The sequence below is a fragment of the Rana temporaria genome, chromosome 4, assembly GCF_905171775.1.
Source record: "Rana temporaria chromosome 4, aRanTem1.1, whole genome shotgun sequence".
In the NCBI taxonomy this organism is placed as follows: domain Eukaryota; kingdom Metazoa; phylum Chordata; class Amphibia; order Anura; family Ranidae; genus Rana; species Rana temporaria.
Genome location: NC_053492.1, coordinates 410,863,199 through 410,880,331, shown reverse-complemented (window position 1 = coordinate 410,880,331; position 17,133 = coordinate 410,863,199). Strand labels below are relative to the sequence as shown.

General features: G+C 40.7%; 1 protein-coding gene across 3 annotated transcripts in view; it reads right to left on the bottom strand.

The window, feature by feature from the left end:
• The window catches only part of KIF16B (kinesin family member 16B), a 452,854-nt gene that overhangs the window by 132,139 nt on the left and 303,582 nt on the right, over nt 1-17,133 (bottom strand). For 2 of the 3 annotated variants that reach the window (XM_040351273.1, XM_040351275.1), the window contains 2 exons: nt 12,363-12,413; nt 5,915-8,716 (listed from right to left, as the gene is read on the bottom strand). In XM_040351273.1, the coding sequence (XP_040207207.1) occupies nt 6,677-8,716; nt 12,363-12,413 (2,091 nt within the window). In that variant the 3' untranslated portion in view covers nt 5,915-6,676. Of the gene's footprint in view, nt 1-5,914; nt 8,717-12,362; nt 12,414-17,133 lie in introns of those variants that run through there. The other variant, XM_040351274.1, reaches the window with a different exon arrangement.

Genomic DNA, 17,133 nt, shown 5'->3' with positions numbered 1-17,133 from the left:
CCAAACTTTGTTTTAAAAATAAATGCTCTAAAACTTTATTCCACAGGTTATAAATTCAGCATTTGATAACTCCAACAAATCTTACTGTCTCACGGGCACTGGTTTGTTTTTAAAGAAAAAGTTAACCTAACCTAGCAATGTCTGGCTGTACTAAGTAATGATAAACGCAGCATATTCTCTTGGCTGAGAGAATGGTGGCCTTACACCACTGCAATCTATGGTTCAGTTTTCCTCTACGTAGACCTCTACATATTTCAGTTTCTGATTTACCTTGCAGAAGCTACACACAATTGTTATTTCAAAAGGGATTTAAATATACAGTATGCTGTAGTTTCCTAAAAGTCAAACGGAATGGCCTGGCCTTTCCAGCAGAAAGAAGGGTCAAACTGTATCCATGTAAAATCATGACTTAATCATTAATTTATACATTGGATTTTATATTATTACTATTCCTATTAATATGAACAATCTTGAAATTTGTAAATTTGCTTTGTGAAGATCCTGAGACATTTACTTTCTTGAATTCTGTGACACATTTTCACTATGCCCTATTGATAGGCACTGCTGTGTCACACATTTCACAGAGCCTGCCTTCTGAACTACAGAGGTGCTAAGAGGAGGGGTTTCAGGAGGCAGTACAGAGATTGATGCTTGCAGACAGCAAGGTACCATGGGATATATAGTCCTTAGAAATTAAACGTAAACAGCAGAGGAGAAGATACAAAGCACAATCCAGGAAGTTTTGGAAACAGATGGGCAGCAGATAGGCAGCATTCACAACATGAAAGGATATTTTATAAATAAGCTTATATTAGACTGTCAAAAATAAAAATGTCCTGTATTACTGTTGTAATGCTGATGTTATAAAAGGAGAGTGTATGCTGTGACTATAGATCTCCTTTAAACAGTAGGTGGAAAAAGGCTGTAATAAAAACAAAAATGTACTTAAAGCTGAAATATATATATATAATATATATATATATATATATATAATATATATATATATATATATATATATATATATATATATATATATAGGTTGCTGCATGGTATAGAAGTCTTCCCATTGCCCCTGGCTCCTACTCATAGTGCTGATCTTCCAGTGCTCCTGGGGTTAAAGTGGTTGTAAAGGCAGAAGTTTTTTTTTTATCTTGCATTAAGATAAAATAAAAACTTCTGTGCGCAGCAGCCCCCCTAATACTTGCCTGAGGGCCATCTAGAACCAGCGATGTTGCACGAGAGACTCGACTGTCCGGGACTTCCCTCCTCATTGGCTGAGACAGCAGCGTGGCAACGTTAATCGGTGGAGACGACCGGAGTGTGGCGGGGCCCTCTCCCGCCCCAGATAAAAGTAATTTTGCAGCGAATCTGCTGCAGAAACCACTTTTATCTGAAAGCAGACCACCCACAGCTGCCATAACAACGATATTCCTCTTCAAACTGCCGACGTATAACGACAAGCATTTTTTTCAAATTGCCTCATAACAAAAGAATGAGCAGGGTCTGTAAAAGATGTAATTTGTGACATTTGTATAGATGAATCTGAGTCGTACTCCCCCTGTGTTGCCACAGATACTTTAGAGTGCAGATTTCACTGAGTGTGAGGTACCAAGGGGAGGGGATGCTGCCAGTGCCATTCTGACCGAAGCCTGAGGCAGCACTTCTTTCTTATTTTTTGGCTTAATTTTCAGGTGAGAACTCCCGAAGAACCATTACATTAAGTGGTGAAAGTTATTAGCAGACAGAGTAACAATATTTATCGGGTGAAGCCGAGCTGGGACACAGTATAATACGGCAGAAACATTACTTCAGGGGCAGATCTCTAAGCTGGTGTGTCTGCTGAAAAAGTGGAGCATTATACTCTGTTTCTGTGCTACAAGATTAACTTTTTTTATAGGTTTTATAAACCACTGCACTAATATTGTATGACAAACAAAAGATTTGACTAGCATCATTTTACAACTCTTTTTCAAGGTGTCTTACAAGTTTGCAGTGAGATATTCCATCTTTATTATATCTGATACAGTATCTATTGGTTGGTGTTAAGAGGTTGTGTTGGTGGATCTCCAGGCTAGTGAGAAATGCCTCCTAGCAGCTGTCAATGCATGGGTGACTAGTCTTTTAAAGTATTTGGTACCTGGGTATGGTAAGCCAAGAAGGCAATGGATAGGATCTAATGGTAATGTAGTATCTAACAGATGGTCTAAGAACTTAACCACTGTTTATCAGAGGGGTTGCACATGTACCGATTTCCAGAAAATATGGTATCGTGTACCAGTCTCTCAATTGCATCTCCAACACAATGTAGGTATGTCAGGATTATATGCATAAAGGACTTCAGGAGTTTTGTACCAAAGCATCATCATTCTGTAAATAGTTTCCTTATAAACAACACAAAGATGACCTAGCAGCGGTCTCCCAAATTTTATTCAATTTAGGCAAAGGAATAGTGCATTGCAATTCCTTCTCCCACTTCATGTATGAATGATAATCATAAGTCACAGAAGAAGCATTTTGAAGGAGCTTATAAATTGAACTCAAATTCAAATTGTGTGGGTTGAGGCTGTAGCATAGGCATATAATGCCTAATTTGCAAATAAGAATAAAACATACAAGTAGGTCATTTTTTGTGTAGCCTTAAGTCTTTAAAAGTGCAAAGGTTTTTGGGTGGTTGGACAGAGAATATATTTTAGTTCGAATATATGAGTTTTGGGCCCAAGGTTTTATTTCAGTCTGAGAGACTTTATGGAATCTCTGGGTTATATAGAATGTTAATTAAGAGGGAGCTCAGAGACGCAATGAAATGTTTTTGCTTAAATCGCTGCCAGATGATGAGTGAAACGAGTAGGGTTTCACTGTTTTAAGAGTCTGTGCAGAAGCAGACCAAATCAAATAGTTGGGATGTATGGGATGCATTTGGGCACTTTCTATTTCAGTTCATCTGTTAGGGGCATACTAAGCAGACCCATACCAGGATACTAACTGACGTAAATTAGTAGCCACATAGTAATCAGTCGGATCAGGAGCACCCAATCCACCTCTGGTCTTTGAAGGATACAACACAGAGCTAGCAATTCTATGTGTTTTATATTGCCATATAAATTTATAAAAGCCCGGTGAGAGCTACGTAAAGGAGACATGGGGACTGTGACTGGGAGGGTTTCAAACAAGTATAACAATTTAGGTAGTACAGACATTTAATATGCTGTGATACAATCCATAAAAGAGAGTGGAAGACTATCCTACGGTTTTAAATTTTAGTGTCATTCCTAAATCAAAGAGGGGAAATTTGCCACAAATAAAGTGGAGTAATTTGGGGTAATCCAGACACCTGGATATTTAAGAGAACCTGTACACCAGTGGTAATAATAGTAAGGCTAGAAGCTGAGAAGGAGGAATTTGGAAAGCAACACCTCTGCTTTTGAATACCGCTTTAATGTGTAGGTACCTGGATTTTTTTGTTGTGTTCACAACTACCAGTGGTTTGGTTAAGTATATGTTACTTCAGTTTTCCTTAAACTACTCACACACAGGTAATCATTTGATCAATACCAGCAACAAACGCTATTTAGTAATTAGGGGCATCAAACACACTCTACTCTCAGAGTCTGACAGGTAGCCAGCAGTGGGGCTGGATGTTGCGCCTGTGCCCTGAAGCCACAGTTAAACACAGGAGCCTCACACACCAGGGCTAAATGCCTAGTGTGTGTGAGGCCTTGGGTTACCTGGGAGTGGTCGAGGACAAAACTCAGATAACGCATACAAAGAGTATGTTTTTTCTACTCTGTAAATGTCAGTTCAGATTTCTGAAGAAAACAGTTTTTCTGTATAACAAAAACACAGCTCCCCACAAGGTAACACAATGGACAATGGTGCCCCACTCCAAATGTTAATGGAATGTCTCAAAGTGGAATTCTATTCATTTCTATGCATGGCAACTCAGCTGAGCCATGTTGCATTTTTTCCACACTGCTCTGCACCTGACAGCAGTGAGGAAGCATGAAAGAGGTGCATAGAAAACTATTGCATTTGCATTTTTTTAATGTAAAAAATTATGCTCTTTACAAGTGTGAACCAGCCCTTAATGTAGGACTAAAACACATGACGACCCTTGTCATGACTGCTATTTTATACTGTACATTACTGCCAAAACAAAGTAATACCTTAGGATTTTGTGTATTTTGAGGAGCAAGTCAAAGGATGCTTTTAAAGCGGAGGTTCACCCATAGCCAACACCTTTTCCCCTTAGCTTCATGCTCGTTTTGTCTAGGGGAATCGGCAATTTGTTTTAAAATATGATCCGTACTTACCCGTTTTCGAGATGCATCTTCTCCGCCGCTTCCGGGTATGGGCTGCGGGACTGGCCGTTCCTTCGTGATTGACAGTCTTCCGAGAGGCTTCCGACGGTCGCATCCATCGCGTCACGATTCTCCGAAAGAAGCCGAACGTCGGTGCGCAGGCGCAGTATAGAGCCGCACCGACGTTCGGCTTCTTTCGGCTACGAGTGACGCGATGGATGCGACCGTCGGAAGCCTCTCGGAAGACTGTCAATCAAGAAGGAACGCCCGCTCCCGAAGACCCATACCCGGAAGCGACGGAGACGATGCATCTCGAAAACGGGTAAGTACGGATCATATTTTAAAACAAATAGCCGATTCCCCTAGACAAAACGAGTATGAAGCTAGGGGGAAAATTGAAAAAAAAAAAAGAATTGGTTGAACTCCCGCTTTAAATTGCATACCACCATGCCTCCTTGATAGATGGCATAGGCATCCACAATTTAATCCCTGTTTATCGACCTTTAATTTTTAAAGTATAGCCTTTCCTCAGATACGGTGTAGACAAACTATTCCCCAGAGCCAGCATCACTGTTTAAACAGAAGTGCATACCCAGGAAAGAAAAAGCTAATTTAACAAACAGTAGCCCGTGCTGAGTAAATGTGACAGGTAATCGTCAACTGTATCAAAGTGCAATCAAAAGGGTTGTAAAGCTTTGTTTTTTTAAATAACAGACATTTGCACAGAGGTGCCCTGATCCTCCTCTTCTAAAGGGCTCGAGCAGAGCTCTTGGGGCACCTGTGCGCTGCTGCTATCAATCTATCCAATGAGGACCCGAGATGATTGACGTCTGGTGAAAAACTTCCCCTGGCACTTAAGGCGCTTCACCAGTTTTCTGTAACTAGCCGACCTGCGACTCGGCTCTATACGGCGCCTGCGTCCGCCGTGTAGAGCTGACTGCACAGGCGCCATATAGAGCCGACTCGCAGGCCGGCTAGTTACAGAAAACTGGTGACGCGCCTTATGCGCCAAGGGAAGTTTTTCACCAGACGTCAATCATCTAACCTCTGGATAGAAACGCCTAGTACGGCGGAAGCCGGAATCCGGGGGGAAATAACAATAAAACGGTATGTACGGCAAAAAAAAACAGAATACTGTAGATGTCGGAAGTATGCTGGATGTAATGGTATATAATTGTTTTAGGGTGAACCTTCGCTTTAACGTGCATCACAAGTGCATGCAGTAATGCAGTGCAAATATTTAAATATGAATCTATAAAATTTGTTTTGTAATTGATTTTATGAGGTCAAAGTCTGTGTTCAGTTAATACTTGTTCATACTCTATTTCTAGACTATAGTTGCAGTCAGGTATCAAAAGGAAAAAAAAAATAATCAGAAATGAAATCCTTTTTATATAGATGGCTATAGAACCACTTTATTTTAGACAAGGATGAGTGGTTTACAGGAAAATTTGGGCACATAATGCCATTGCAAGGTAATAAGAAACTTAATTTCATAATCCTGTGCTGTAGACTTATTACAAATCAATTGTCTGAATAAGTGTCTATAAAATGCTAGTAATTTTGGAGACTGCAGTAAATGAACAGGGAAATGCAATAAAATATAGAAAACATTATTACTTTCCCAATCGATATTTTATTCATTGCAATGTCAAATTCAAAAGTGTCAAGCTACCGTGACAAAATAAAGTCACTAACAGATTATATTGAATCGCACATAAAGGAAATTGAACACACAAATTGTGAAGCTTTGCAATCAAGCATAAGTCATTTAGTTAGTTTTTTTTTTTTCATCTTAATCTCATGAAGTTCATAAAAATTATAAATGTACACAGTGCCTGTTTAGGTTACAACTAGGTCAGTTAAACCACAAGCGTGTAAAAAAAAGTCAACAATGTCATGTCTATGGGCACCAACCTAGCTGAAAGATTGAAAATAGGAGATTGGGCAGGTAAGAAAATCGTGTCCAGTTATGGTTTACTTTGAGTTGGGTATGTCAACATCAGAGAAATTGTCTCCCTGCTCTATGGGAATAAACTTGCATGCCCAGGTGACCTGAATGTGCTTAAAAGCCCTTAAAAGCCCTTTCCAGACAGTTGAGTTTCGCTTGTACAACCAGTAGTCCATTGAGGCTTGTGGCCCCCATTAATACATATTCTTTACCATTACTGATCAACATGGTGAGCAGGGAATCCACTGTATGCTAGAATAACCCAGGGAATGAAACAGCAAGGCTTATTTAATCTTGTGAAGCCATGGTGGCCAGATCTCCACTGAAAAGAAAAACTCTGATCATGAAGGCACAAAATACCCTGACCATGAAGGGGTTATAATCAAAGTAGATATGGCATACATACATTTTTTTTTTTACAGGTTGACTAGTTTGTGAGATGTTTAATAAGAAAAAGTGCATGTTTATGGGAGCTGAAGGTAAGTCTCCATGCATCAGTTACTGAAGATAACCTGTGCTCTGCAGGCATCTCGGAAATAACTGAAATTAAGCCATCTGTTTCCACAGGCGTGTGCAGCTCATTGCCACTACTGGAGAAAACGAGAGTCATTTTTGTTAAATTATCTTTGTCTGTAAAGATAATGCATCTGACCTCAGTCAAACTGTGGATTTTTATTTGGTTAAAAGTTGAAGATAAAGAACACAAGCCTGGAAGCAATGCTTCGTCATGTACAAGAGCAACAGATGTGTTTGTAAGCGCTAGCCATGTATACACACCCTGCGCCCTCCCTGTTTCAACTTTAATGGCTGTGTACATCAACAAACGCATATCTCCTAATGGTGGCTTGAAGCCGTTGATGTTCTCATGAATGAGATAGACCATATCTGCTAATGCATTTTTGAAGTTACAAGTCAGTTTAAAGCCATTAGAGCAGACAATGTCAGATACATCAGCATTCCAGTCAGTTGACAGTTCCATCAGATCCATACTCAGCAATGGATGACTGACGAGTCTTTCGTAGCTCAATTCAGGCATCAACATTTTTGCTAAGTCTTGACATAGCTGCAGGGTACAGCGGTTGTCAAATGTATATACAGCCAGAGGCGAGGACTCAAATGTTCCCAGGAGGTGTACACTTTGTCCGCCAAAACAAATGTGAATTTCTTGCAAAGAAGTCAGAGGAAGAGAACAAATAAGTTTCGGAGCATGGCCCAGAAATAAAATAAAGAAAAGGTCTGATGTGAACATAAGTAAACAGGCTGGCTGGGGTTCTTGGAGATTCCTGCAGCCAAGAGAATGCCAATATAGACCTTTAAACTGATTCTTGTCAACATGAAAGTCTGGCAATGTGCAGATGAAGTAATCCAAAAGTTCATCAAAAGAGTAGTCCATCAGTTTGAAATACTTATTAGGAAACTTCAGGAATGCAAGCGAGACCAAACTGGCACTTTCTCCTGTGACAGAATAGCATTTTTGGCCATCACAATCTTCTGATCCTTCCCTCATAGACAATTCAAACAGCACCAGTTGTTCAGAATTTTTATCATCTACATCTGATTGGCCAATGCTGTAAACCTTTACCTTGTTGTCATATGGATCAGAAGTAGTGCAACCTTTATTTAGCCTGTTTGACTCTATGAACGGTAAATACTTTCCAAATGGCAAATCTTTAATAAACGAAAGACCCCGAATGTTCTGTGTGCTATCAGCTTGTATGCTGTACAATTCTTTAGCTTGCTTAATAACATTCTGAATGGTTGGAAGATTTCTCTGTTTATAAAGATAAGAAAACTTGCTAAAAAGACTTTGCAGGTTGTATTTTTGATGTGTTAAATTTTGGCACACAGAGTTATCGCTGCTAGAATCAGAGTCACGCTGGTAAGCACGAGGCTGCTGGAGGATACCCTGGTGAGTTGGGCAGCAAAGCTTGTTCTCCTTTAACTCATTTTCAGGAAGCATATTGGTCTCAGAGAGATTACAATGAAATATATCATTGCACTCAGGTTGCTCATTATCAAGCGTCTTCATCTCGGAGGAGGACATCTGCTGGAAGAAAGTGCGGTCAGATTCCATTTGAAAGAAATCGCGGTCACCAGATACACTTTCTAAATGCTTTCCTTTGGTCTTGGCAGGAATTTTCTGAGCGGCAGATGAAATATTTTGATGAGAGCATTTGCTGTTACAGAGCTCTCTACTGAGAAGGTGACTTGGTTCACGTTCTATGTCAGACAGAAAGTCAAAATATTCACTAATGGATGATCTATTTTTCCCTTTCTCATTCTCTTCTTTCAAATGTTTCTCTTGAGAGTCAGAACATTTTCTTGTGAAGCAAGAATATAAATTAGCAGGATTTAGATTTTGCCTTTCAACAACTGCCATCCTGGCTTGTCTCGTAGGCGGCAACGGCATGGATCCAATCTCAAGTAAAGATACCTTTCCAGGGTTTGCCCGAGGTTCTTGTATTTTCTGTTTAAAATGTTAAAGACAGGAAAGAGTCCAATATTTCCTTTCTGCACACACATCATTTTCAAAGAAAAGATCAATCATTGTGTGATTGGTGCTGATTAGGAATTTAGCCGGTTTTCCATCACTTACTGTACAATATTTTACATAATTTAAGTATTGTTTTGGTAGAGTTTTGCTAAAAAGGTTATGCTTCAACTCCCATTTTCTTTGAGTTTTTACATATATATTTTACTAAACCTAGCATGCAGCTCAAAAGAGATTGAAAAAAATATATTTCCATTTTAGTTTCAAATATGTTGGTGTCATGGACACCGATAGAAACAGATTGAACCATCTGCTAAGCAAGGATCTTTGTAATGACACATCAAGATAAATTGTAGATTGTCAATGCTACAAAGGGAAAATAGGATGACAGGAAAATCTAAGTTGGACATATTGTTTACATTAGAGAAGGTTATTAAGTGGCAATATAAAACGCAGAATATATTGAAAATAAGCAGACATGGCCTAAAAAGTGCCCAAGATAACAATACTATCTGGCAAGTGCGTTATAATTTTTTAGATATATCCCTTTGAAGCTCTTTTGATTAGAAACCAAAGCTATACACAAGGATTTGATGGCTCCTTAATTCTAAAAATAAGTATGGACTCTTTGAAGGCCAAACTATTCTCCATCACTCAACTTCTAAGTGCCAGAGCCTCCACGGGCCAATTACGTTTTCAAATCTGCTAAAAGGTTGGGGGAGTGGCACAGCGCTAGGGGTGGATGAGTCTTAATTTTGCCTAGAGAGAAGTAGAAGCTCCATGTACAACCTAGACCTAACATTTAAGAGAATTTGCAGGGACATAGATCAAATTAAATACATGGGGCAGATCCACATAGATCTGCACCGGCGCAGCGTATCTAAGATACGCTACGCCGCCGTAACTTACTTGGCTTTGTTTCAAATCCACAACGAATTTGCGCCGTAAGTTACGGCGGAGTAGTGTATCTCTCGCGGCGTAAGGGCGCGGAATTCAAATGCGGTGGGTAGAGGGCGTGTTTCATTTAAATAAAGCGCGTCCCCGCGCCGAACGAACTGCACATGCGCCGTCCCTAAAATTTCCTGCCCTGCATTGCGCTAAATGACGTCGCAAGAACGTCATTGTTTTCGACGTGAACGTCGCAAACGACGTAAAATTTTTAAAATTAGACGCGAAAACGACGGCCATACTTAACATTGAGTACGCCACCAGATAGCAACTTTAACTATACGCTGGAAAAAGCCGAACGGAAACGACGTAAACAAATGCGACGGCCGCGCGTACGTTTGTGGATCGTCGGAAATAGCTCATTTGCATACTCGACGCGGATTACAACGGGAACGCCACCTAGCGGAGGCCGAAGAATTGCATCTAAGATCCGAAGGTGTACTAAGACGTACGCCTGTCGGATCGAACCCAGATGCCGTTGTAACTTGTTTTGAGGATTCAAAACAAAGATTTGACGCGGGAAATTTGAAAGTACGCCGGCGTATCACTAGAAACGCCTGCGTACTTCCTTTGTGGATCTGCCCCATAAGCTGGCTATATACGTATCACAGGGAACTAGCCAAATTTTGGTAGACTGAATACTGTCGAACAATCCTATTGAAAAAACAGCATTCGATCAGTGCTTATAGGTCTGTTTGTTTTGTTTTTTTCATTAAACCTGCAGGTTGAAAAAAAAAAAAACTGTCTCTGTTAAACCTTGCATATGCAGGTATTTGCAGATTCTATAAGGTTCCTGCCCTTCAGCTCCATTTTTAATTTAGGTGCATTTGGGGTCAGATCAGATTCATGGTTTAATGGTTGCAGCAGTCATACCCTACAGTTTCAATAGACTGCAATATAATGTACTGTATATGACACCAATGACTGCAACAGTTCATTGTTAAGACAGAAGATTGCCTTCTGACACATTCAGCTAGGTCCCTTTTGTTCCTAGTGTCATTGAAGATTAGTGATATGATCCCACATCATGAATCATCATATAACATGAGTATGAAAGCCTATGCCACTTGGTAAAAAAAAAAGAAAAACCTTCCTGCACTTATATGAAATACTAACACTTCCTGACCATGTTATGTCCTGACCATTTAAACAATGCTACAATCCATTTTGTTGCCTAATCAACTAGAATCTGTATTGCCGTTCAGAGGATTGCAACTCCATTAGCCCTGCAGTGCAGTATTTCACAGCTATGTCTGGAAACAACAGGAAAAGGCAATAGAAATATAGCAGTGTCACTTACAAACCAGGGTGCTGACAACACTAAGCCTGTGCAATCACAGTATGTGATACACATATGAGAACCAAAGGTGCAGTTCTGGTCAGCTGGTATTTCCCTCACATAGTGACCCTATGTTTCTGCTGGTGGAAAAACTGTAACGATCAGATCGTGTGAAAGAATTGTTTATCCATTGGGGATTTTGTTTCCTAGAATTTCAGGTCTGCCAAAATGCCATGGCTATCAAGAGGGAGTCTTCCTATGCATGCAGTATCTTTTTTTAATGCAATTTAAGTTGAGGGAGGTCTCTTTAAACAAAACAATATCAATCAATATCAATCTGATGCCACCAAAAATACATTAGATTACCAAAAGTATTGGGACACCTGCCTTTACACGCACAGGAACTTTAATGGCATCCCAGTCTTAGTCCGTAGGGTTCAATATTGAGTTGGCCCACCCTTTGCAGCTTCAACAGCTTCACATCTTCTGGGAAGGCTGTCCACAAGGCTTAGGAGAGTATGGTAATGTTTGACCATTCTTCCAGAAGCGCATTTGTGAGGTCAGGCACTGATGTGAACAGGAAGGCCTGGCTCGCAGTCTCCGCTGTAATTCATCCCAAAGGTGTTCTATCGGGTTGAGGTTAGGACTCTGTGCAGGCCAATCATGTTCCTCCACCCCAAACTCACTCTTCTATGTGTTTATGGACCTTGCTTTGTAAACTGGTCCAAATCATTTGGTGAAGGGGGGGGGGAATTATGGAGTGGGGTTGTTTTTCAAGGGTTGGGCTTGGCCCCTTAGTTACAGTGAAGGGAACTCCTAAGGCATCAGACATTTTTGAAATTTTCAAGCTCCCAACTTTGTGGGAACTGTTTGGAGACTGCCCCTTCCTGTTCCAACATGACTACACACCAGTGCATAAAGAAAGGTCCATAAAGATATGAGCGAGTTTGGGGTGGAGGAATCGGTGAGCACAGAGACCTGACCTCAACCCGATAGAACACCTTTGGGATGAATTAGAGCAGAGATTGTGAGCCAGGCTTTCTCGTCCACATCAAACACTCCCATAGACACACTCCTAAACTTTGTTGACAGCCTTCCCAGAAGAGTTAAAGCTGCAAAGGGTGTGCCAACTCAATATTGAATCCTGTGGACTAAGACTGGAATGCCATTAAAGTTCATGTGCTTGTAAAGGCATACGTCCCAATACTTTTGGTAATATAGTGTATATTAGAATAAACATAATCTCAATAAAAGGTAAAAAAGAAAAAAAAAAAAATATCCCACCACCTTTGAAACTTGGCTTAAATCAGTCTACAAATTAACACTAAATCAAAGTGAATGAATCATTAGTCATGCAAATAAATTTTACTGTCCCAAAAGGTATTGAATACATACCTCATACTTCATTTTTCTTTGAGTAATGCTGTTCAAAAAATTGTCCTTTCCCTGAAAACAACAAGAAACTTGTGAGAAGCGTGCCACTAAAGTAGTCACAAAATGAAGGGATTTACATAAGAACTAAACTTAAAGCGGGAGTTCACCCAAAAATCAACTTTCTGCAGTTAGATCCAGCATACTGCTGACATCTGCAGTATGCTGGTCTTTTTTATTTTATTTTGGTACTTATCGTTTTAGCAGTATGTCTTCTATGGCTCCGAGCGGGGATTATAGGCGTTCCCGAAGACAAGCAAGTTGATTGACAGCCTTCGATAGCGCGTCACGGCTTCTGAAAATTGACACGAGTGACACTCGGCAATTTACGGCGCCTGCGCAGTCAGCTCTACACGGCAGGCGCCGTAAACAGCCAAGTGTCACCTCGGCTGTTTTCGGAAGCCGTGACGCGCTATCGAAGGCCGTCAATCAACTAGCTTCCCTTCGGGAACGCCCATTCCCCACAGGATTCCCCGCTCAGAGCCATAGAACAAATACTGCTAAAACGATAAGTACCAAAATAAATAAAAAAAGACCAGCATACTGCAGATGTCAGCAGTATGCTGGATCTAACTGCAGAAAGTTGATTTTTGGGTGAACTCCCGCTTTAATCTCAAAAAACACAGAGCAGCCAGTCAGATCCCAGATCAGATCCCAGAACTCAGTTTGAGTTTAACATAACATAATATTATTAACAGTCGCTCCTCCCGGTAGATCGCTTATTGTAAGAGACCAAACTATATAGCTAAAGTGGCAGTTACAGTTATGGAAGTCCCAGCAGTCTCAGCTGTTGCATAGTCAGAGCAGCTGTCAATCATTCTACAGGGGCATGGGACTGCGGCAAACTGGGTAAAAACACAGCTGTTTGTAGTTCATAAACAAGCGTGGCAATGCTCCTGCAGCACTGGTAGCTGACGGTTACCATATTAAAAAAGGCCTCAGAGAGCACAGAAAGTGGCAGGACCAACAGGTATTTATTAAACATCTACTCACACCAATTGAAAAAAATCTAAATAAATTTAAAAGGAAAAAGAAAAGCTGGGAAATATACCGTATATATGTATAACACGCACAGGCGTATAACACGCACCCTAACTTTAAGAGGGAAGTTTCAGGGAAGAAAACGTTCCACAACCCCCTGCGTATAACACGCAGGCACACCCTCTATTTTCAGGGTAAAAAAGTGAGTGTTATACACCAATAAATACAGTATATATTTTTTACATCATTCTTACTTTTTCTGCAGGCTCTCCTTCCACATATTTCATAGTGGAGGACTGGTTTCCTTTACTATAATTTACAGATTTTTTTTAGTGCTGTTGCCAACTTGTTAAGCTCACTTGCTCTGTGCAATGGGATTGCACAGAGCAGCCCGAACCTATTATTCTGGGGTCTCCCACCAGCGATCATGACTCCTCTTCTGTGTCTTTCCCCATAGCAAGTTCTTGGTATGGGGACAGACGTGCGGGCTTTAGGCCCCTTTCACACTTATACGGCGTTTCCCACTATTTGTGATGGCAATGTAGCATGACAAGTCAATTCCCATGATTTCCAATGACAACCATTTATTTTAATACGACTTCAAGTCATTCCGACTTCAAAGTAGTCCCTGCACTACTTTGGTCCGATTTTGATGCCAGTTACACAGGCATTACCTGAAATCGTGGCAGAACCGTGGCAAAATCGCAGCCGCGAATCGCAGCAAATCACGCAAATTTAAAGTCACAGTAGTGTGAAAGGGGCCTAAACCAGAGCTGCGCTATGTGGGTCCAGTGACCCAAACAGTGCGTCTCCGCCCCGCCTCCCACTCGGATTTGACTGACAGCAACCAATGGCTCCTGCCTTCTTTAGCCAAGCTTGTGAGAGAATGGAGAGAAGAGAGAGGACAGACAAAGCACTGGATTGATATACAGTAGGACTCAGGTAATTACTTGGGGGGGGGGGGCAGCTAGTGGGGCAGAACAGCCATCTAGTAATGGAGGGTGCAGTCTGTGTCCAAATAATGGGATACAGGGAGTGCTACAATTTGTAACCACCATAAAGACAACAATGTCTTTTGCAAACTTTTCGGGTTCTCTTTCTTTGGAATAGAGAAAGAAAGCAGTGAACATTTTCCAAAGCATGCAAGTCATGCTATCACAAAATATTTATTAAGAACACTATAATTGTGGACATTCAAATACCCCATAAGGACACAGACTTAAAATGCAGAAATACATGGTTCTATTGGATCAAATACACTACCTTTGAAGAATACTGAAGTGATAGTACTTGGATATTCTTACATCTTGATGCTACTCTGTGAATGCTACCTATGTCCCTTATAACACGTTCCTTTCCAGCCCACATTCTGCTTTCTCCTTTTCCCCTCCTTTCATACAACTGCCCCCCTCCCTGTCCCCCCCCCCCCTGTTTTTTTTCTTCCTCCATTCCTCTCCTTTCCAATTACCGCTTCCCATCCTCACCTCCCCCTGACCACTCTGGTATGGCTGCATGAGTTCCCAGGGAACATCTTCCCTTCTCATCCACACACTCTTTTCTTCCCCTACCTCTAACTACCCTCTTGTTGTTTGGTTAAGAACTACAGGAAACATATGATCTCTGTAATTGCAAACAAAGGTTTCTGTACCAAATATTAAATTCTGCTTTTCTGATGTATTAAATACTTATGTCATGCAATAAAATGCTAATTAATTACTTAAAAATCATACAATGTGATTTTATGGATTTTTATTTTAGATTACGTCTCTCAAGAGTACCTATGATAAAAAATTACAGAGCATTCGATAGTGTTAATTGGTCATACCTTAATCACCTGCTCCCCAAATTCTGTGTATCTGACAGATTTATCCATGGTTTCAATGCACTTTATCATGCTCCTCAAACCAGAATTAAAATCCCAGGCAGTAACTCCAAATTTTTTGCCCCTCAGCAGAGGCACTAGGCAAGGTTGCCCCCTCTCACCTTTATTATTTGCACTAGCTATTGAACCCCTGGCTAATGCTAATTATGCTAATGCTAATTATCTCCCTCTCTTTTCTCAAATTAGATCACTGCTTAGATCCTGGTTTTCTTACCATATATCCTTTTTAGGAAGGATCTGTGCTTTTAAAATGACTATCCTGCCTAAGCTCCTTTTCTACTTTAGAGCACTCCCTATTAATGTTCCGAAGACACACATTGAAGCCCTCCAAAGGGAAATAAATAAATTTATCTGGAATAACAAAAAACCTAGATGCAGCTATGTCCTTATGTATGAATCTCAAACTAAGGGTGGCCTGGGACTCCCCCATCTCTGGGCTTACTTTCTAGCAGCCAGACTTACTCACATTGCGCAATGGCACTCCTCAGACACTAACATTCCCTGGCTTTAATTTGAATCCTCTTCGATCTCCCCATTAATTCCTAAATGCATCCTTTGGTCCCGCATGAAACCCCACCAAGATATTGTCAAGAAAAATATGATAATAACTCACACCTTACAATTATGGAACAAGATTAATAATTTATACAACGTCTCATCAGTAAACCCCCCACTGGCCTCATACCTAGGAGACCCCAGATTCCCCTCTATCGATACAAATGTGCCGTTTTATCATTACTGGATTCGAAACAAACTGATAACCCTCAAATCCCTGATGATAGACAACAAATTTCCCTCTTTTCCTATGTTACAAGCCAAATTTAAATTACCTGATTCTGAAGTCACTCACTACAATTGGATTCGTGACTTCTATACTACGCACTACTCCATTCAAATCTCTCCCCCTAACACTCCTTTTGAACGCATTTGCATCACCTCCGCCAGAGACAGAGGACTTATCTCACAATTATATACATTTTTAAATAACTCCCAACAACCCTTGAAAACTACCCCCATGCTCCACTGGGAAAGGGATTTAGACTGTACCTTTTCCATAGAATCTTGGTATAAGATGTTAGATAACCTGCGTAAAAACAACATTGCCACGGCCTTTAGAGAGTCCCCGTTGAAATTGTTCACTAGGTGTTATATGACCCCCTCTAAAGTCCACACATTCTACCCCTCTGTCTCCCCCTCCTGCTTTAGGGGATGTCCTGATGAGGGCAACTTCCTCCACATATTTTGGAGTTGTACATTTTTACAACCCATATGGCAAGCGGTCATAGACAGACTCGAATCCTCTACGAAATGCAAAATCATTCTCTCTCCACAAATCTGTATCTTATTCGTGGATGCTCCAAATATCCCTCGTCCTTGTAATAAACTACTCCACTCATTAACCGGTGCTGTCCATTGGATGATAGCTTTAAACTGGAGAACACACAACCTTTTGTGGTCCCAAGTCCTGTCCAGAATGGAGGCTCTCAGACTCACTGAGAGGATCCATCATACGCTTTCAGACAATATGCAATCTTATGACAAGAAATGGGTATACTGCCCCCCCCCCCCAATAACATCCTCCACTGGGATGATAACATAACCACTAGTCCTTCCCACATCTTTAATTTTTCCTATCTGTAGACTTCACGCTACTATACTCCTTGTAATATCTACATGTATTCATTGGATCTTCTGTATGCAATTCTTGTTCATTGCCATGCCACATTGTATGATTTACCCTGTATGTGCTACACTTCTGTCATGATTTAATCTTTCAATAAAACTTTCGTAAACAAAAAAACTTACAGACCTTTACATGCTTTGTAAGTAGGAAAACTTTAGCAGTGTATCAAATACTTGTTCTCCCCACTG